The sequence below is a fragment of the Apus apus genome, chromosome Z (genome assembly GCF_020740795.1).
Source record: "Apus apus isolate bApuApu2 chromosome Z, bApuApu2.pri.cur, whole genome shotgun sequence".
Classification (NCBI taxonomy): Eukaryota; Metazoa; Chordata; class Aves; order Apodiformes; family Apodidae; genus Apus; species Apus apus.
In genome coordinates, this window is record NC_067312.1 from 4,395,936 (window position 1) to 4,418,349 (window position 22,414).

Below are 22,414 nucleotides of genomic sequence, written 5' to 3' on the forward strand. Positions count from 1 at the left end.
GTAACTAGGCAAGTAAATGAGAAAGAAATATATAGTTCTAGCAGGAGGCAGGCATTTGGGGTTATGGTGCCCCAAAGCCTGGTAGGTATATAAAATTGAGAAAAAAAAAAAAAAAATTCAGACAGATTATAATCAAGATCACAGTTGAGAAAATTACATTTTTTTTTGTTGCTTTTTTTTTGTTTGTTTCTTTTTTTTTTCCTTTTTTTTTTTTTCTTTTTTACAGTGTTTTCTACTATGGTATGGTTACTCTTAGTTTCACCTGGCCCGCTAAACACAATCAGAGTCGAGCAAGCAGCTCTAGTGACAATGTTCAGCTCTCTGCGAGGACAACCTCTCGCCTCCAGGTACGGTGAGAGAACAGCAATGCTGAGATGCTGACTAGTTTTGGAAACTGCAAAGTAGAATCTATCCCCAATTTTACACTCCCCCCGCCCCCCCCCCCTTGCCCTGCGCCTGTCCCCCACCTTTTCCCCCTCTTTGCTTGAGGGGGTGGCTGAGGCCAAGGCGATGAAGAGGAAGAAGCGAACCCCGGCTGACACGGCGCTCCACAATGGGATCCGGCTGCCGAAGCGTCAAGTGAGTCTGGTGGTTGCCGCAGGGGTGAAGGAGACCATGTTCCTCCAGCCCCTCAGTCACGGCTTGCCCCGCCACCAACGGGGTGCTCTGGCCTTAGGGAAGGCCTTCGCTTTCATTCCCTCTGCCTTTCCGGTGCCGCTTCACTTTCACATCCTCCTCTTCCTCCTGCGGCGATTTGCTTTTCCTTTTCCCAAGCCTGGGTGTACGGGGCAGAGGGAGAGGTGGAGGAGGTGGAGGAGGAGGAAGAGGAGGTGGCAGAGGTGGCGTCTCTCGAGCCATGTGTATGACAGCTTCGATGGTGGCCATGATTGTATCTTGAGTGGCTGTTTGCTCCAAGATCAAAGGGTTGAGTGTCGGTCTCTGACCTCTTTTGCTAGGAAGGTCAACACATTTTTCCAGAACGGGCATTTGGTCTCTGGAGTCTTCATCAAAGGAGAGGGGTTGCTTCCGAGGACGCCCCCTCCGCTTCTTGACAAAGTTATTGCCTGTCTTTGATTGTCTCTGCAGCCTCTTGGCTTTCAAGATCTTGTTCACATGATCCAGGTTCTTCTTCGTGGACAGGATCTTGGTGTAGTTGCACATCTTGCGCACCTCACACTGGATTGCTTCAATTTCACGGCGCTTGAACCTTTTTTTCAGTGGAGGGCTGGCTGTTGGGAGAAAAGAACAGAAACAGGGGTAGGTCTAACAACAGTGAATGGAAACCTTCCTTTGCACACTTTCAATGTCATGAAGACTAGATGTTTTCAAGCTCAGTAGGCTGAATGCAACTGCTGAAGAACTGATGGCTGCAAGAAGGACTCTGCATAGAAAAGCAACTAAAAGAACATTAAAAGATTACTACAGACCCAGAAGAATTGCTGTTACCTCCTGTTTTACTGTCCTACACTAAAATACAGCTTTGACTATTAAGCAGTCTTCAGAGATTTCTCTACGTTTCTCTCCTCTTCTAAAACAACAAAGCTTTTCTACAGAAATATTTTACCATGGGTTGGCTTCATTCTCACTTCTAAACCTCTAGGTGGAGAGAAGGAAGGGCTGCTTAGCATAGCTGTCATATTGACCCACCATGACTATAAAAATTCCTGTACCTCAAACATATATTCCTGATATCTTCATCCAGCCTTTAATTCTTGCTATAGATGCCAGTTAGTACAGAAGTGTTTGCTATGGAACCCATTGGCACAGACAAGCTGTGTGGGTCAAGTCACCTGTGGCAAATTAATTCCCCCTGCCTGAGTTTCTTTGCTATCATTTCTGCAGATACCAGTTGAAACTACTCAGTCATATAATTGACTTTAATGGTCCCTAAAGTAAGCTCACTCCTGGTTCAGATCACTTACTTTAGATCTGAATGAAGTCCAAAGTAGTTAAGTCTCTTGCCAAGGTCACATTGTGAGTCATTGTCAGAGCTGGAAAGAGTACCCAGCATTTCTTGGCTCCTGGTGCTTTGCTTAGGACACAAGACCTTGCTTGTTTGTTTTTTTTTAAATTGTCTCATTGTCCTTTACTGAACATGGCATCTGTTCAGAGCTCAGGATTTGCACATGGATTATAAGTAACTACCCCTTTGTGAGAGAAATAGAATGCATTAATTCTGCTATTGCAGTAACTGGTGCTTCCTTTTACTCCTAACATAACCGTTCTGCCCTGCTGGAAAAAGAAATAATGGAGTTCAGAATTTCTTTTCATTAAAGAATAAAACATCCCACTAAATTAACCTCAGCCCACATCTTCTTGCAAACTTAATTTTCACCTGACTGTCAAACAGTTATTTGGGTTTGAAATCCTTGAAATTTCCAGAGCAGCCAAGATTTAGAGAAAGGTTCACATAGGGGTTATCACTGCCTTCATGGCTAACAGGCTAATCTTCTAGCAGTAGTTTAAATAAGGTTGCTATTGTAGCATTTTCTGTAGATAACCAGGAGCTGTCAAGTGGTAGAATCTCTTCCTGCTCAGTATGGGCTATGACAGATTCAGCATACAAACCTCACTCACTGTCCCTCCCGCTTGGAGAACATAAATTACTAGCTCTCATACCAACATGTTGCTTGGATTCAGCAAAGAGCTTGCGTAAACAAACCCAAGTTACAGTGCAAGAAGTAGGAGTGAGTCATAAACAAAACACAGACATATGCTTTCTTATAAATAAAGACCTGGATGGCCAACTTCCCAAAGTCTGGTTTTCATTAATTACAAAACAAAATACATTTTCCATATGTAACCCACTCCCAGCATAAAAAAAAAAGAAAAACTAAAACCCTCTTGCAGTTGGTGATTCACAGAGTACAAAAGAAAAGAGGAATGCAGTCATTTTGGTACCAAAGAAAAAGAGAAAGGAAATTGAATATCCAAGTTGCTCAGGATAAGCTAATTAGTTGCACAAAGTCCCTCTCAAGTAGGTCACCCTTAAAGAGTGTGGATGCAAGTGCCCTAAGGCCAAGTGGCAGACAGCTATTTCTCAGTCACCTGATCAAAAAAAGGTTATATCCCTGTCACACAAAATGATTACTCTCATCTGGTCTCACTGCTGATAGACACATATAGTTCCAATATTTTCAGCCCTAAGCATTCAACTCCTTTGAGAAGATACTCCAAGATCCTGAGAATAACTTAAGGTCAGAATATAAAAGAAATCAAACATTTTGCACAGTCTTCATATTTGCTGTCCACCTTTTACCTTTTATTACTATTGTGAGGGCACATTTTCAAAACTATTTTTTTTTTAAATACCTACATTCAAGATGCATTTTTTTTCCAGAAAGCAAAGTTTATTTTTTTCAGTTGATGGAAATCATAAAGGTGGGAATTTCAGAAAAAAATACTGGAAAAACTGCAAGATTAACAGTGAAATCAGGATATTTGGCATTACTCTCAACTTTCATTGGATAGAAAGTAAGCCAGAGGATAGGAATCAAATGTGAAGGAAAGCATTAGCCAGGCATCAGCAAATGATTTATGTCTTTTCTTAGATTTATCTGTAGTTTCTTGTTCTGCAGCTTAGTATTGCCACTCCATCCCAGTCAGTGGAGATCTGGTCTGTAGAGTTGGAGGAGGATGACCTTCATTTCTGAAATGGGAGCTCAATGCAAGTAAGGTCACCATAGACAGGCTTGTGACACCCTGATACTTGATAAGGAAGGGACCAGTCTCCTGCCCACCCTGCCAAATTCAATCATGTCTTAGGCACCGTAGAGGCCCAAGTCACCCAGGCTGAGTGTTCTAAGTGGAGTCCAGTAGTGAGTAGATAGTGCTTGAGTAGAGTAAAGGCAAGCATCTGTTTTCTGCCAACCTTTCTAGTTTTCCAAAATTAATTATGCGGACAGTTACATGTATTTATTTTTACTCACATGTAAATCTTTAAGCTGAATAACCCTCTCAGTGTCTTCCTTCACATTGTTTAGTTACTTTTCCCTTCTAAACCTTTGCAAGCAGACAGACTGTTTCATTTTGGACTGAAATTAATTTTCTCATTTAGAAAAAAAAAAAAAAAATCAAACCAAATTTCTATCCTGGTCTACACTGGCTTACTGCACTTATTTTTCGATGTTAAATGCTTTGGGGTGTTTATGACTTTCTCAGTTAGCTTGTTAGATGCTACTAAAATGCTTTTGTTTTTCTTCCTAGCTAAGCCTCTCTAGCTTGTTAGCTCTAGAAAGTATTAGAGCTGTATTACATAGTCTGCCAACAGTCAGAATGCATGTACTGAATAAGTAATACGCTTTCAAGTCAAGTTTTTTAAAGGAGATATTAGGAAAACCAATATTATTTTGACTACTGAGAATCAGGGACATCTGATTCTATACTTGGAGTATGAAGACCATGAGGAAAAGAGCCTGATGAGTCTGTAGGGGGAAGATTTGATGAGGTGTGCATATGACAAAGTATCAGGGAGATCAGCCAAAATAATCCACTATTGAAGTGAAAGCCATTAGGTGTTATCAACTCATCTGGAAGCTCTTGGTGAGCAATCTTGATTAGAAAATATTTCACTATATTGCTATGTGATATACTGTTCTGCTGAAACCCAAAGCAAGGTAATAATCTTTTCACTTTTATCCAGACAGACTATGCCCACGTTGGTCTGCATTGTTTTTAGGCTTTGTTGTTCTCTTCTGGTATGTACTTTACTGTTTGCACATGGAAATTTTGATTTGGGAGGAAGATTTTCTTCTTTCTTTATCTGGTGGAATTAATCCAAAGGGGTTTGAAGAGGAGGAGGGAAATAGTATCACTATGTCTGCATTCCTAAAAGGGAATGTCCTACAGAGAGGATACAAGATGATGGCAACCTCAAGGTGCTGGGGACAGAGGGGCAGGATGCTTTGCTGCCTGGGCACAGTTATTTCCCTACAACTCCCCTACAACACTCTGCCTCTGTGAAGACCTGAAGTTATTTGGCACAATTCAGTCCAAGGTGAAAAGAAACTAGAAACTCTTGATGCAGCACAAGCTTCTGTACTTTTCCTCCACCTTTTTCCCATTGTCTAAACGACCCCATCTAGTTGCCCCAAACAAGCGATAACCACAGAATTAGTCTTAAAAAACAGTGTTACACATTTAAAATAAGGCCCACGGAGGCCTGGTGTTTCTACCCTCCCAAGGTACACAGATGCAGTGAGGCTCTGTCTCACAGACAGAGACAAATTGAAATGGCCCCAGGCCATGATGGGAAGTCACAGAGGATTGATATGATGCTGGAAAAAGCTTCTGAAGCAAGGAGAGAAATCTCTACCAAAAAAATACATTTCCAGGGGCAACTTAATGCAGTCTGGAGGACCCACTCCAGCACAGCACTACTGAGTGAGAAGGTGAGCCCAGGTAGGTCAGACTGCCTTGGAAATTCTCCATAGCTCTCCTAACTTTATTCTGCATGGCTTTTTTATGTCTGCAGCACTAAAGATCTCTCTTACTGCCTGTCATTCCCCAGGCCACTTGCAAGAACATGGCACAGAGAAGACTGTTTACTCAACATCTGGGCTCAGTTTGTCAGTTTGAATAAAGGAATTTTCAAAGAGCTCCCTATTAATTACAGAAAACTCATAGCTCTATCCTCTTTACCCATTAACACAGTTTCTTTCCGTTTTCACTAAATTGTTTCAACATCTGGGCTACAGATAAACCAACAATTTAATTAGACTTCTGAAAACGGAAAGAATGAACTATGCAGTCAAGCATACACTTTCATCTTGAAACTGATCATAAAATATTTGTGTGTTTTCATTCTCTGTTGCATTAAAAATCTGTCCTTAGTTTATATGTAGGAAAGTATTAAGAGCTAAACAGAGAATCTTGATTTTGAAATAAAAAATATAGCTTTATAGAGGCTACTTTACACCACGAATCCCTTGTTTTCACTATTTATTCAGGAATGAGAGTGCAATTAAACAGCACCTTCAATTCATAATTAAATAAATAATAATTTCACAACTCAGTGATGCAAATATAGTTTTTATGAATTTGGAATGAAAGGTTTGACAAGATTATGAAACTCCTAATGGCTGCACAAGGCTAATGTTCTGTGGGCTCCCCATTTGCCGGATATTAAGACACAATGTACAATTAACTTCTCTTTCCATGCCCAAGAAAAGGCATGATGATGCCTGAATGACTTGGCTCAATTTCTGACTTTATAAAGCTATCACCTTTCTGATCTGATTCAAAATAGAAGCACAGACTATAAGTTGATTGAAAAACATGCTATTCTGACTTATTTATTCTGATATATTTTACATCACTGTTCATTGCCCCAGACAATTTCACATTTGCAAGACAGACTATTATGCTAAAATCACTCAAGTATACAGAAAGAAATCTCAGCTGCTTCTTAGCTATTCATTGTGTATTAGGCACGTTTGAGCTACAGGGATGGGAACATTCAAATAAATGAACAACAGGGCTGAAAAAGGAACCCAAGAGTCTTGCTTTGGAGTCCCCTGCTAGACCATATGGGCTGGTGCTCCTTTTGTCCTCATTACTGCACAAGTGGTGGTATCTGCATAAAATAGACTTGATATGCCAAGATGTGATCATGATAACAAAGTGTTAAAAAAATAACAGCCTGATTATTACATTAGGTATGCACATTTGCAGCTATTTCTCCAATCAGAAAAAGCAGTACAAGCACAATATTGGTCAGTGCAGTGCCAGAAGGAAGAAGATGGGGAAGAAATAAAGGGGATAGAGGGAAACAACATTACCTGCTTCAGAGGTTGCTGATGATGAAGATAGAAGAGATAATACTGGAGTCGGCATTGCAACACTGTCAACAGCTGCTGGTTTCCTTCTGGTCATCATGTTACAGGCAGAACTTTCCATTTTACTATGAAGTGAAATCTGGTCTGCTTTTAAGTGGGGACCTGCAATTCCTGGGCAAGGAAACAAAATTTGGATTAATATTGATAAAGTGACCTTTCGGTGGAAAATCTGGAAAAGAATAGTCAGTTGCTGCCCTTCCTAACCCGATATATTTCCGTATTTTCCTGTACATGTGCCTGTAATACAATCTTGAAACTAGCAAGAATCATGACTATTTGGGATTTTTTAATAATTTTGCTTCAGGATGTACTAGCACTGATCTCTATAAACAACAGTAAACCAACATAGTAGCTTCACATTACTACTTTCCTTTCTCCAAGCAAAATCACACTCTGATGTCTGTACCAATTCATATCTGTATTTAACAGGATTGTCTATTTGTCATTCTCTGGGTAGTGTCTACTCCACACCCACACACTTCTCTTCTATAACGACTTGATGCAGTGGGTGTTTCATCTGAGTAAGGAGCATCAGGAACAGCCTCAGAATGTAACTCCCTCTCTAAAGTACACTACACTTATTTTTTAGGATTCTCCTTCCTAACGAAAATTTGTCTTACAACTCCCTAAAGAGGTGTGAGGTTTTTTTAAAAAGAGCTATTTGATACATGTTTTTCTACCTAGAGATTACAATTTTCTACCTAAAGAAGAAATGAGTGGTAGAAATATACCAAAGAGGTAAAATATTCAAGAAAAATAAAACATGCACTCAGAGCTCATACACTCCTCCCTTAATAATGTTTCTCAGAGTCATATTATTTCAACCCATTGTGTTTGCTTGTAAATGTGCTAAATTTAAACTACTGGGATTCAAATTTTTCACATTAGGTATCTGCCTAATACACCTGAATGTGTATCTATCCATTTATATGTAATATTTCTGTGAGCCCATGTCTGTGTACACACATTTCTTATATGCCCATAAATATATGGATTTGCACAGTGGAAAGGCAGCTAAAATGACTCAGTGGGAATATGTTTTCCCCACTTTAGAAAACTAGCAGTTGCTGCTTTGTAAAAATCCTGTAATCCCACTCTGATGAGACCAGAGAAGAAGTCTGCTAGAATGAAGACTCTGTGCTGTGTCTTTGTCAGCTTATGAAAATGCCTCCCAGTCTCTGTGAGATGCTGAACTTCAACATATCCAGAACAGTAACTCATCTTTCAAAGGTAATCCTTCATTACGTCCTTCTCTTTTCAAATGTCAACCTGTACACGGGCCTGAGACAAAACGCAACAGATTTTGGCAGCTAAATCACATGAAGATTCAAAGACCACAGAACAGCTGAGACTGGAAGGCTCCTCTTAAGACCATTTGGTCCACCCTAACCTGCTCAAGCATAGTCAGCTAGAGAAGGTTGCCCTGGACTATGCTTGGTCAAGTTTTGAGTATCTCCAAGGAGGAAAAAATCCAAAAGCTCTCTGAGTGACCTGTTCAAATGCTCAGTCATCCTTACAGAAAACACGTGTTTTGAGATGTTCAGACTTAACCATCTTTGTTTCATTTTGTACCCACTGCCTCTTGTCCTGTCCCTGGGGACCACCTAAGAAGAGTCTAGCTCCATCTTCCTAACCCTTCCCCATCAGACATTTTTATACATTGATATGACCCCTCTAAGAATTCTCTTCTCCAAGTTGAACAGCCCCAGTTGTCTCAGCCGTTCCTCACAGGAGAGATACTCCAGACCCTCAATCAACTTAGTGGCTTTTTGTTGGACTCTCTCCCATGTCCATGTCTCTGTTGTCTTGAGAAGCCAAGCCTAGGACTGGATACAGCACTCCAGGTGTGGTCTCACCAGTGCTGAATAAATGGGAAAGATCACCTCCTTCGATCTGCTGGCAACAGAGCCCAGGAAGCTTCTTTGCTGCCAGGGATCACGGCCAACTTGGTGTTCACCAGGACACCAGGCCCTCTTCTGCCAAGCTGCTTTCCAGCTGTTCAGCTCCCAGCATGTGCTCATGCGTGGGGTTATTCCTCCCCAGGTGCAGGACTTGTCCTTGTTGAACTTCAAGAGGTTCCCCTCAGCCAATTTCTCCAGCCTTTCAAGGTCCCTCTGTATGCCAGCATCACTCTTCCCAGATTTTTTACCTTCTCCAGATTTTCTGAAGGTGCTTTCCACCCCATCACCCATGTAATTAATTAAGATGTTAAACAGTTTTGGCCCTAGTATCAACACCTTTGGTGCACTATTAGTGACTGTCTCCAGCTAGACTTTCTGCTACTGACCACAACCTCTTCAGCTTAGTAGTTCAGCCAGTTTTCAGGCCATCTCAGCATATATTTATCTGGTCTGTATTTCAACAGTGTATCTATAAGGAGGCTATGGGAGACACTATTAAAGGGCTTGCTGAAGTTGAGATAAGCAACATCAGTATGATTTTCCAGTCATAAATCTATGCTGAGTAGTCCCAATCTCCTTCTTCTCCTTCATATGTCTGGAAATGCTTTCCAGGATTATTTGCCCCATCACCTTCCCAGGGATTAAGATGAGGCTAGCCAGCCTGTTGCTCACTGGATCTTTCTTCTTGCCCTTATTGGACTTATATTTACTCTATTTGAGTCCTCTCCCAGTCACTGTGACCTTTCAAAAGTAATCAAGAGTAGCCTCATAATGACATCAGCTAGCTCCCTCAGCACTTTTGAGTGCATCCTGTAAATTCCATGGATTTATACATGTTTGGTTTCTTCAGCTGTTCTGTAACAAGATCCTCTATCATCAAGAGTAAGTCTCCTTTCCTCACCAGTTTCAGGGGCCTGAGATTCCTGAAAGGTCAGCCTTACCAGTAAAGATGAAGGCAAAGAAGACAATGAGCACTTTGGTCTTTTGCCATTTCTTTGCCACGAGGGTCACTGCTCCATTCAGCAGTAGGTCCACATTTTCCCTAAGTTTCTTTTTGACCCTTATACACCTGCAGAAATGTTTACTGCTATTCTTCTGCCCTTGACAGATTCAACTGCACAGACTTTGGCTTGCAAAGCCCATCCCTGCCTGCATGAACATTGTCTCTGTAGTTCTCCAAGTCACCTGTCCCTGCTTCCACCTCTCTTTTTTTTACTTCTTATGTCTGACATTACTCAAGAGCTCCTTGGTTATTTGTGCAAGTCTCCTTTGCTTGATTTGACTTGCCCCTCAGATTTGGCTTGATGTCTCCACAATTTCTGTGATCCGAGCCCCAGTCCAGAAGCAAACCTCCCAGAACAGCAGGTTAGGTCAGCAGATGGGGGCCTTCATCCCCTGCATCAGTAAGCCCGCACTGCTATCCTTGGCTGCATCTGGATAGCACCTGATAGTTCCACAGAGAGTTTCCACAAGTACTCTGATACCTTCCCCAGGAGATCAGGAAGATCTCGAAGCAGAGCCAGAAACTGCTCCACAAAGTTCTGCGTCTGTTGGCTGCACAGAGCCTTTCCAGATACCAGCCAAGATTTCCTTGTATTTGCAACTTGAAGTTGTTATGAACAGTCCCTACCTTTGTCCCTTGCCTATGTGAAATATCAGATCCATGGGTTGTCTCAAAAACTGTGTAAGAAATCTCCAGAAGACTCAGGCACAGAAGAACTGCATTGGTGAGAGGAGTCTGAAAGATGGGACTACAGAGTGAGCCAGTCAGAGATAGGAGTCCTGATGGACCTGTGACCTGATATCAGCCTTCGACTTAACATAGGAGAATGGGGCTTAGAGCAGAAATAGTCAGGGAGTGAGATAGAATTACAGGTCAGAAATACAGGCGGAACCACTCAGAGGAGCTTCTGCCTATTAGACCACACATCCTTCCAGAGCCTCAAATCAAATACTAAGCATCTCAAATTTTATCCATTCAACTTAAATCTCTTTCTGTTCAGATCCCCTATTGCAAATGAGAACAATAATATACCCCTCATCTCAAGAGCACTGCTGTGAAAATAAAATTACCAACATTCATGAAACATTCATCTATTCAAAACAAGGCTCAGAAATGTAGAATAAATGAGACATGATGTCACACACTAAATAGTGAGAGAAAAATCCAGTTACCAAATAGCTTTTTGTTAGGTGAGCTCTATATATTGAATAAAGCACTGTGCCATAGGATAACTGGGATATCTGCCCAGGTAATTACACCTATGGGATCAGAGCACCATGGAACTGTGCATATGCAAAACCAAGTTTTCACCACTCCATAGTGCTTGAGTTTGAGCCTTAACATTATTTATTGATGAATGTCATTTGTGCACAAACGTATCAATACTCATGCACATATATGCATGTGCATATGGTACATAATAATGCTAACAACCTCATAAATTCAACATCTGGTTCTAATTAAACTGAAGGGCCTATATAAAGAGCCATATGAAAACATGCAGCTGTAACCTGTTGACCTCTATTGATAAAAAAAAAAAAAGTCTCTCTGAAGCCATGCTTCAACATATCAGGGGACAGTCATTCATTTTTTCAAAGGTAATCCCTCACAAACCACTTATCCTCTCAAATCTCTACCTGCACACAGTGTTTGCATTAGGGCCCTTGATTTATGGATTCCCACTCCTTGGATGGAGAGGCGGACTTCCTGTTGCCGTGGTTACTTGGATCTTGGTTCAAGGTTAAACTACTCCCAAATCAAAATCAGTGGCAGGCATAGCATCTAACAGCCAGGTTATTGACTACCCCAGGATGCTTAAAGGTCAAAGACCAAAGTGCTGCTTACTGCCTTTGGGGTGAGTCAATATTTTCAATATTTTTATTCTGTTTCTTCTGAAGAAGTAGTTGCTGCTCAATTACCACCTATCTGGGTTTAGCAAGGTCATACAAATAATTGAGGAAAATTCTCCCCCTACAGAAGAGACACAAATGTAATGAATTACTTCAAAGACCACATGGCCTGACTGCAGCTCATCACTGGTGAATCATGGGTCCAGCCATCTGTCTTTTGTTTCAGGCACTTGGTTGCTTCAGCCTGTATCCCTCATCTCACTGCACTGAAATTCTCATCTAAGTTGAGGAACAGAAGTAATTTATGGATCTGGAGCAGCCAGTAAGGATGAAACATCAGCTTTCTTTCACCAAATGCAATAGCAAAACACAAACAGAGATTTGGAGCAAACTTTGGAACTCACAGTGGTGCAGCAATTTGGTCATGAGACTAGATTCATGCTGCAGTAGTGGGAGGTCTGTACCTTGAGTAGATAGACCTGCTGGTACAGTATCATCAGCTTTTGTTGGACTTTTCCTTCCCATTTGGGGTGCTCATTTCAGAAAGCCTTAGGTAAGAGTACCCCCCAGTTCAACCCATCTTTGAATCAGGTGAATATAAATGATCTGCAACACTATCACAGTGGGATGACAGCTTAAAATTCACACACATATATCCACAATTCCAGTGTATTTTATCCTTCATTGCTACTCCAGAGAGAGAACAAGGCAATGTACACTGGTGGTCTTATTTATTGCCTGTCTATTGATCTTTGTGCACTTCCACCACATTAGAGCCCACTTCATCCCATGAAGTCCTTTCCTGAGTCCTACTGTGTGCACAGACAACACTGTGTGCACATGCAATTGAGCAACAGGGCAGAAAAGCAGAGAGGAAATCCATCATTATTTGTTTAATGAGAGAGGGCAAAGGGAAAGGGCAGCTTCAAAAGCAAGAAATGAAGGAGATCATCAAGAACCTAAAACAATAATGGCATGATTAGAAATAAGTAATCATAATGACCATAAGTAAAAGGGTGAATCAGGAGAAGAACTATTCTTGTTCAGGGCAGACTGGCAGAAAGCCTGTCTATCACAGAACACAATACTGATGTGAAACTGGCCTTTTTCTTAAACATTTATGGGTCCCCTGATACTTTGGATAAAAACCCCAGCATTCTTCATTCACTGGCTTAGCAACTTATGGGTTCTGACTGATAATTAATGCATTAGTTTTAAAGACCTAATCATGATTATTGTTGTTATTAAGTACTCATGTTGCAAGTAATGTGGTCTAGCTCCATTGTGCTAGGCTCTGTACAAATGGATTAATTAACTATTCTGGCTTTACTGTTAAATCATGTTAACTCTGTTATTGCATTCATCTGTTTTCTCTCATCTTGTGCTTGTATGGAAAGGTTCTTGGACAACACCCACCTTTTCCTTTTTTAATTTGTGCACAGAATCTAGCATAATGCATAGCCAGGCTGGAACTCGATGCCCCAGTTCAAAAGAGATAATAAATGTTAATTTGTCTTTGGAAAACAGAAAATCAGCTGATAAAATTGATCTCGGAGAAGCTTCTGCTAGGGAATATTTTTCTTTAGAGAGTTCATTGCCTTGGATTTCATAGTCCCTACAGATTTCTGGAAATCCATAGTTGTATTTAAATTGTTTCTGCTTCTGACTATTGTTATTGGAAAAATCTTACAGAGGATTTTTCTCCTGGCCTCTTTGCACAATGTAGCTATACAATGCAGATGCACAGGAATGCACATCTAAACATTAAGTTAGTCTTAGTATTTGCATTTTGATAACTCCTCTGTTTTGAATAAAGAACCAGAAGAAACCTTGTATCTGGATGAATCTTTTCTTAAGGCTGGTTTTAAATAGATCAGTCAAAAGTTTGGCATTGCATCATATTCCAGAAGAGGGAACTGAATTACTATGTGATAAATGTAGTTAAGGAAAGTAATTATTCTTCTTAAAGTAATATTATTACCTTTCTAACTTATGGAATTAATTTCCCTGGCTTCTATTTGACGTGTATTATCATTTAAAAATAACTGTACTTTCAATGTACAGCACTGCTTTATGGCTTCAGGTCCTTTTATCTTCCTCTCTTCACCACCACCACATTAGAAACTTCAAATTCCACCTCTTCTATGAGGGATTTTTGTATTGTGCAGGATGTGTCCCCCTGAATAAAGCTAAATTCCTGTAGAATACAAAAAAAAAAAAAATTACTCTTATAGCCAACAGGCAACACTGAGGACATGGAGACTGCTGTATTTAATTCCAGCTATTTTCCTTTTTTTTTTTTTTTTTTTTTTTTTTTTTTTTTTTTTTAATCAGGATAGCTTTAGAGAATGAAAGAGGGAGACTGAGAAAGCCATCATTAGATAGATCTTCTGATCTTTATCTGCTGTAGCACAGTCAGAAGAGCTAATGCTATGATGATAGCTTTGAAATCTCTTAGGAATTGGATAAAGAGAAGCGATAGTGATGAACTCCCAGCTAATAAACACAGAGTGCTTATTTCTGCAGAATGATCAATTTCCAGATGTCCTGAGGCTTGTCTGATACAGTTGATTTACTCTTTCTCCCTCACTTCACTAATAAAGCTCAAGTCCAACATCAGATTAGAGAAGAGCCAGATTTCTTAAAGGGGCAGGAGGAGGGCTGGAATAATGACACGCAAATGCTGGAAGACAAACTAATCTCTTCTGCCTCCTCCTATAACCACCAAGCTGTCTTAAACAGCTGCCTTCCTCTGCTGAAATCATACACTTTATCCGCTTTGGGTTACTACAGTAATACAGACAATTAATTTGTTATCTTGTTAGTGGAAATTTAATGCAATGATCTAAAAGAACTCTTACATATTGTGATAAACTTTAGTGCCTCCAGGGCACTTCTCTTCCATAGGACTCATTTCACATCCCATCCATTATGTAAATGAGATGTGGAAATAGTTTAGTTCCCCTAATGTATCTGTACACTGATGGATTGCACAAAGTCAGCCCTACTGAAAGTAATGAGGTTAAATGCATCTTGCCATTTCTTTCTACTTGGGTGAATCTCTGTGCCTGAGTTCAAGACACATGGTGCAAGTCTTCCTCTTCACTTCTTTATGAAGATAATTGTGTTTCCTGACAAGGAGCACAGTGGCAACTGCTGCATACCTGAAGCCCAGCAAGGCATTACTTAAGGAAGCAGAGCAGCTGCTGTTGCTATATACAGCTGTGGGGTTGTCTGCTGAGGCTTCAGATCATCTTCCACTTCTGTGAGGTGGGTCCCAGGACTGCATGGAGCTGCAGGAATGTGCAGCCCACAATGACATGCAGTGTTTGAAAACAATGTAGCTGTTAGTATTACCAATGAAAGAACTGAACCCAAGGTGGAAAGGGTAAGGAAGCATCATTTTACTCGTCATCAGGATGATTCTCTAAGGCCCACTGCCCCTCCAGCTAAGAGGATGGTCAGCTGTAATTTCAAATTTCAAAAGGCCTATGTCCCAGTTTCAAGCCTATATTTGTAGTGAATCAAACTTCCTAAGAGATGGAGCCTTTGCGTTTTGCTTTCAGATTGCTTTTTCATGTACTGGTACAGGAAGAATCACGGATCATCACAGAATCACAGACTGGCTTGGGCTGGAAGGGACCTTGAAGATCATCTAGATCCACTCCCTCCCTCCTCCTCTGCATGTTGCCAGCATGAAAACAGAGGAGGCCTGAGTCAGGAAAGAATAAAGGAGGAAACTCAGTCATGGGGGATGAAGTGGTGTGTGTCTGGAAGCTCAGTTTTTCATGTACTCAGAGATGAAAATTTAATGGGGCTGGTGGCAGCCATTCATATTCCAGGGCAATATAGGACAGTGACCCAAGGGGGCTGTAAGTGTGCTCATACCCAGTCTCCTCCAGCCCCCCTGTGTGCCCTCCCCAAGCTACCAGCCCTTCAAACAGAGTGGGACTGGGCTTTGAAAATGTCATGGAAGAAAACATCAAATTTTGTCATGCCAGGAAGTGATAAATAGGTGAAATGAGGATTTCCAGTAGAAGTTGGATCAAAGTAGAAGAACATGTTAGTTAAACGTGGGTGACAGCAATCAATAAATTTAATGAGAGAAAAACTTGCGAGTTCAAAAGACTAATTCAGAGTCAAAGGCCTTATGAACACAGATTTATGCCAAAGGGGCTTGCTAATGGGTTCAGAGTCAAAGGCTTTTCCTTCTCAGAGCCTGAAACTTTTAGCTGAGCAGAAAGTTACAGTTTACATTTGTTGGAAACAGACAGAATCAAGAGAGACAGATGGAGACCAATGATGTTGGAGAAATGAAATTTGCCATGAAATATCTCAGTGAATGAATAATTTAATACATGGTGATGAAGAACTAAACTCTTTCACAGAGGAGGAAGGAGAAAAATTAAAATCTTTGAAAGAAGTGAAATGAAAAAGAAGCATTTGAGAGAGGATGGCTAGGTGGAAGAGGGAGATGAAGGGCTCTTTTTAAGGCATAAAAAGCCATTAGGTATGCTGAGAGGCAGAAATGAAAAGACCTGCAGCTAGGAGCAAGGAACTACCTAGAAAAGAGTAGTCACACAGAGATGAGCTGTCATAGTGGATGAGGATATGCTCACTGGGGAGGAAGGGAATGGAAGATAGGATTTCTTTCTCCAAAATGCAGCTGAGGAAAGACAGATGGGGAAATTTCAGTCCGTAAAAAATGAGAAAAGTCACGGGTGATGTTTTGAGTTGTTGTTTTTCTTAACAACAGGGATGATAATTTTTAAATGTGGCAGATAGAGCTGATATTCCCTAGGCAAATGGAGTTGGGAGCAGTTTGTATTTATCACAGATTTAATGGGACACTGACAGCTTTTTTAGGAGTGTGCTGGCATGAAGCATGAGCAGGAAAGTCAAGTTGCTGGTGGAGGAAGGACAAATGAGGCACAAGGGCTGGGCTGGTGTAATGATGGAGTCATTCTTAAAGGAACATTCAGTGTAGAAAAAGTGGTGAAATATAAGAGAAGTTAGCAAAATAATTAGCAAAAATCTTGCTGAACAAGCTTGAATGAGACCTCCACTGAGAAAAAAAAGAGCTCAATGTTCCTACAGAGATGGTAAGGCCTCATTCTCCCCATGTAATGCAACCAGCAAAAGACAGTATCTGTATAATGCAAAATTCAGCTGATTTTTTTTTTTCTTCTTTCTAACTGAAATGTTATATTTGCATTCCACCAGTTTAAGCAGCCTTTTGGTGATGGTTGTGCTAGAAAAGTAAACAGTACCAAGGATGTCGCTTGAACCCAAATACTCATACTATTAGATGAAACCAAAACAAGAGAACCAGGTGGGTACTTCTACCATCTAACTTAATCCAGTAACATCTGAACTTGTCCCCAGGGGGGGGTCATGCCTTTCTACTCCACTGCACCCAGAAGCAAATGCAGCTAATCCATGGTGGTAGCCACTTGGAGACAGGTGGGAGGAGGATGGTCTTCAAGTCATGAAGCCAGTATGAGCATCCAAGACTGCTGACTTCTGAGTTAGTGTTCTCCCTACTGGGCAGCCTAGTAATTCAATTTTTCTTTGTTACCTGTAATAAGCTATGCCCCAGTTCATACAGTGAGAAAAACTCAATATGACACAATTTTGAAGTAAAATCTCAGCACTTAATAGAAGTCCCCATATACCCTGCAATCTAGGAGAGTGTAACAGAGGAGTTTTTATTTTTAGAAGGTTTACTGCTGGCTTTGTTTTCATATCTGAGTCTATTCATCCTACTTTATGCTGATTTATCACTAAAATGAGTGTTTGCTTTATCAGCACCAGAGATGAAAAACAATGCACACTGGGAGTGCACGTATCCTCCTTCTCTTGACTTTTCTGTATTTCAGATCAATAGATATGGGGTATTTTTTTTTTTTTTTTTACTTTTATTCTGAGAACCACATAAATGGATTGCAATATGAAAACTAAAATCTATTTAAACAGATGCATAGGTAAGATAATGAGTGTTATTGCCAATTAACCTTAGCAACAAAGAAGTTTAGTAGTTACCTATCGTTATGGTATCTAGGACACTAACTATTGCCCTATTCTAGTGTCATTCTGAAAACAACCACAATATTTTAAAATTTTCAGAGTACAGTCCATCCTTTTCATATCTATACTGTTAAAAACCTCTGTGACGTGTCATTTCTCTGATAATATTTTAGGGCAAAATCTTTGGATTTTACAGATTTTTCAAAATAAAATTCTGAATGAAGTAGTTTGTTGAGACTGGTTTTCATTAAAATTCTTGCTGGAGACTGCTTCCTTTAACAGTGTAAGAAGGATGGCAGAGAAACCATGTATAATAAGGTCAGAGCCTGCCTCTGTGGCGTATAGACCCAAGAAGGCATCTGACTGATGAAGAAGAGGTTAAAGAGGTGAAGAGTGCAAAGTGGAATGAAATAGGGAAATAAATGGAAATAGGAGACAAAGAATAGATTAGAAAGAAGCTGGAGGAGGAAAATCGCTTATTACAGACATGTGAAAAGTAGCCTGACACGAAAGAGAATAAAGAGCATACCAGGAAAATCCTAAATGCTTTCAAGCACTGACATCAGAAGTTATGCTATCAACTTGAATGCCTGAGCCACTCTAAATCTCTGAGTGTTTTTCTGCACAGCCTTCGTGCAAATTTATCTTCAGTTTTTATATTTTCTGGAGCCAAACCAGGCTATTTTAGGTGTTTCAACCAATGAACTTCTCTTCCCATATCCTCATATGCACCAAACAGACAAAATACAGAAAATTGTATCTGGATAGGAATATGTTCCCTTTAAGCATCAATCCCAAGAGAGCTTAATAATTGAGCAAAGATGACAAAAGCAGAGCTTTCATTGAATCATTACTGCTTTCCTGGGGTGGCAGAATTTTATTAGCCAAAAGGAAAGGTTTAACAGTGGCTGAATCCGCTGAAATTCTGACTCTGAGATTTTTGTCAGGCCATCAAACTATGGAAAAAAAACAATTAATTTGAGTAAGCTGTTAAGCACAAACTCTCCAACCTTTATGCTTGAAATTAAGTTGATAATTTATTTACTTAGCACTCCATTTCCCAGTACAGATTTACCTAAATATAGGCCCTAGTTTCAGACAATCATTTGCAAAAGCTGGCCTTGAAGTTTTGCAGAAATCTAGAATTCTGGGAGAAGCAATCTAGGCAGAAAAAGGTGCTCAGGCTTTGCTTTTGTCTGCAGGGACAACTGTCCAGTCGAACAGTTCAATCAAACTTAATATTTTGAATTTTGTGTGCAAAAACAATTATATGGATTTGTACATACACCCTCCTGATTTTTTTATTTTATTTTATTTTAATTTTTTTAATAGCTAAGGAAATAGGTTATCATCTCATCTAACTTTAGGTGGCTGCAACCAGGTGTCTACACAAGATCTACATGTCTAAGCTGCCATGATGGTCAACAGAGATCACATTAATACAGTCAGAAGAGTGGAGTAGATGATTCATTTGGAAAAGTGGGGTCCACTTCAGTCCAAGATTAGTCACTTTAAGGATCCATTGACAAAACTTTCTTTTACTATAACGAAAGCTGAAAAACTTAATTCACATAGTGATCTTATGCTGTAGACACCCAGATTTGGGTGAGAGAATCCATCCACCCTATGAAGCTCTTTGGCCAGATCACAATCTCTACTGTTTAAATTTCTCCTACTAAAATGGAGAGGGTTGAATGAGGATGGAGCATCTCTGGGCCAGCAGTGTGAGCTCTATACAGGCACCTGGTTATATTTGAAATGCTCTGAGGTATTCGAAACATCCGAGGGAGGCTGGCAGATATGATACAGGGCTTCAGGCAAGACCTCTGCCCTTCTGCAAGAGCAACTGGAGGCCAGGCAGGATATCCTAGGCATCTCAAATGACAGTTGACAACTACGTGTGGGCAACCAAATCAAGCCCTGAGTCTTCATTTTTGCTTGTCCCAGAGTCTCTTGTGGGCAGGGAAATATCTCATCATTGTAAATACCCCCTTGTCACCAATGAAGGAGCAGAGCAAATATGCCCTGTCAACTCTTCCCTGAATGGGAAGAAGAGCGGCTGCAATGCAAGGCATCAAAGTATACGTGCAGTAAATTTAAACCCATGGAAATTTCCTGTGATCCTTTAGAATGGATTTGTTACTCAGGAAGAACATTATAAATATTTTGTTCTGTCCCACAACAAGCATCTTTTGGCTGACATTATAAAGAAGGGAGCACTTTTTTTTTTTTCTTAGTAAACAGAGCATTAAAAATAATAATAATAAATTTTTAAAATCCTAGCAACTGAGCAATTCAAAATTGCAGGTGAGTGAAAAACACAGGAACTTTTGGGAAACAGCTCTGTCATTGCTGTATGTTGAGAAGGAATTGATTAAATTAATATAGCCTAACCAACAGATACAAGAACAAGCCACCCTGAGTGCATATTTTTCTTCATCTGTGCTTGAGGCTAACTCAAAGCAGAGGGTAAAATGTCTCAAAATTATCAGACAACTAACTAAGTTTAACATTTATTTTCTCCTCTTGTTTATCCATTCTTCATTTTTAATTCAGAGTTGGGAAAAGGCTATGGAAGTAAAACCATTACAATGGTTTACAGATATATATCACTTAAATCCAGCTCAACTCCTCAAAAAAGCCTTTAAGGGCAATCTAAGTTATGGTTAGATCTTAAGCTGCATTTCTCCACAGGAATTTCTCTCCTCCCCACAAACATTAGAGCCATTTCATCTAGAGATGTGAATCCTCAGAGATGGGGAAAAAACCCACCACAAAATGGCAAAGATTCATCAGTGAAATATCTTCATTGATGATTAACTGTTTCAATGGAAAAAAATAAATAAATTAGCAACTGCTGGGCATTTTGAGAACTTGCTGTGCTATTTCTGTATAGCTGTGCAGCTGTTTCTCATTCCAGGAGTTGAAGGGGGAAAAAAAAAAAAAAAAAAAAGAAGATAAAAAAAAGTCTTCTGTTTTTCTTAAATGATCTTGAACCACTTGGCATGTGACTTCTGAAGTGTTTAGCACAGTCTTACACAAACGTCATGAAAATTTATCAGCCTAGGCCCCAAATCTACTTGCCTGCCTTCTATCATCAGTCATCACACTAATGAAAATACTAATGATATTGCAATTGCTTTTCAAGAGAAATGAGCTGCTTCAAATGAACAGGAATGAGAAGGAAAAAAAAAAAAATATTGCACAAAGAGTATATCACTCTCCCTTTTTATTATTATTAATTAGATGAAGCATTTGGCTTCAATGACATCTGAGGTTCCACTGTACAAATCACAGTAGACATAAAAATTGAGAAACATACCACATCACTAAAGAGAGAGAGGAAACAAGTGGTAAGAACAGGAAATGGAACGGGAAACAGAAAACACTGAAGATGTTTTCAAGTCACTCAATGAAGTCTAAGCTAAGCTATTTTAGGACTTGAGATGATCAACAAAGAGAATAAGACATGTCTAGAAGTCAACTCACTGCACCTGGACTAGAGATGCCTCTGTGTGGGGACAATTAAGCCATGCACCCAGATCGGGTAGCTCAAACCCAGACAGCAGACTTTCAGAAGGCAAGGTACAGCCATATGAACTTCAGGCAAGGCATTTTCTTGCCATCACATAGCAGATCAGTGAGTGATGCAGCTTCACTCTCCTAGTCCCCAATCCAATTCTTTATCATAGCTGCTGTCTTGACTTTATTGCTAGGATGGGTTCAAGCAGTGCATCTCTGAAGGAGAGAAGCTGAAGAAACAGGTATTTGAGCTCCTCAGGTGGCACCATGCATCTTGTCCTTGTCTTGCCAGGAAGGAGCTGGACAAGAGGCCCCCAGCAGATTAAATTGTCAGTAGGTGGTGCTGATGATCAAGGGGTGCAAGTACTGGTTTTGCTGTACCAGTGTACTTTGATCATGAGCAGTACCTGTACCTCCCCGCAGCTCACATTTTCCCTAGAGATCACACACATTCACCACAGCATCTTCACAGACAGGTGAATTTTACCTGTTAGGTTTGTCAAGTGCTGTCTTTACCTTAACCCACATGGGGTTTTTTGTTTGTTTGTTTTTTCATCTCCCTGTCCTGTTGAAGAGCAGGAACGAGAGAGTAGCTGGGTTTAGGGACACAAGAGAGGGTGCCCTTAGGACGTCTCGTAATGCATTCATGTGGGTGCCATGGACTTACAAAGGAGAGGTTGTGTCAAGAAACTGGAACTGGTGTGGGATAGAAAGGAAGGGCACTTTCTCCCAGGCACAGTCCTTGCTGTATGGCTTGGGGAAGCATCAGCACTAAATTAACTGCCTGCACCAGTGAGTGAGCAGACTTGACAGCACAAGGGATGCTTGCCAGGTCTGATCCTAAACCGAACACTTTACATTTTGAAAACTTTTGAGCAAAAAGATGAAGGAGTGGATGCAAAGCCTCTCCTAAAGAAAACAGTAACAACAACAACAACAACAAAAGAAGCAAAAAAGCAACCCTAGAAAGCCACAACAGTTCCTGTGTTCCAATCTGCTCTGCCATGAAACCAGAACAAATAGGCTGTGGCACGGTTTTAAGAGTCGATTATAAAACACCCCATCAGAACATAAACATCCCACATCGACAAAGTAATCTCTGCGGATCTCAGTGGGCCTGACCTGCTGCTGCCCTCTTCCTTGTATAGTCATGAATACAAATGCAAGGTGAATGCTGGCTGCCTTCTGATCTGGTGACATTTTACACCCATGTTACTGATGTCAACAACTGCATGAGGGAGCAGAGAATCAAACTCAGGATAACCACTTGCAAAA

General features: G+C 40.4%; 1 protein-coding gene across 2 annotated transcripts in view; it reads right to left on the reverse strand.

Annotated features, from left to right (window-relative positions):
* Positions 1-496: 496 nt before the first annotated feature.
* The window catches only part of SETBP1 (SET binding protein 1), a 266,909-nt gene continuing 244,991 nt past the window's right edge, over positions 497-22,414 (reverse strand). For both annotated transcript variants that reach the window (XM_051642998.1, XM_051642997.1), the window contains 2 exons: positions 6,780-6,947; positions 497-1,229 (listed from right to left, as the gene is read on the reverse strand). In XM_051642998.1, the coding sequence (XP_051498958.1) occupies positions 673-1,229; positions 6,780-6,947 (725 nt within the window). In that variant the 3' untranslated portion in view covers positions 497-672. The remainder of the gene's footprint in view (positions 1,230-6,779; positions 6,948-22,414) is intronic.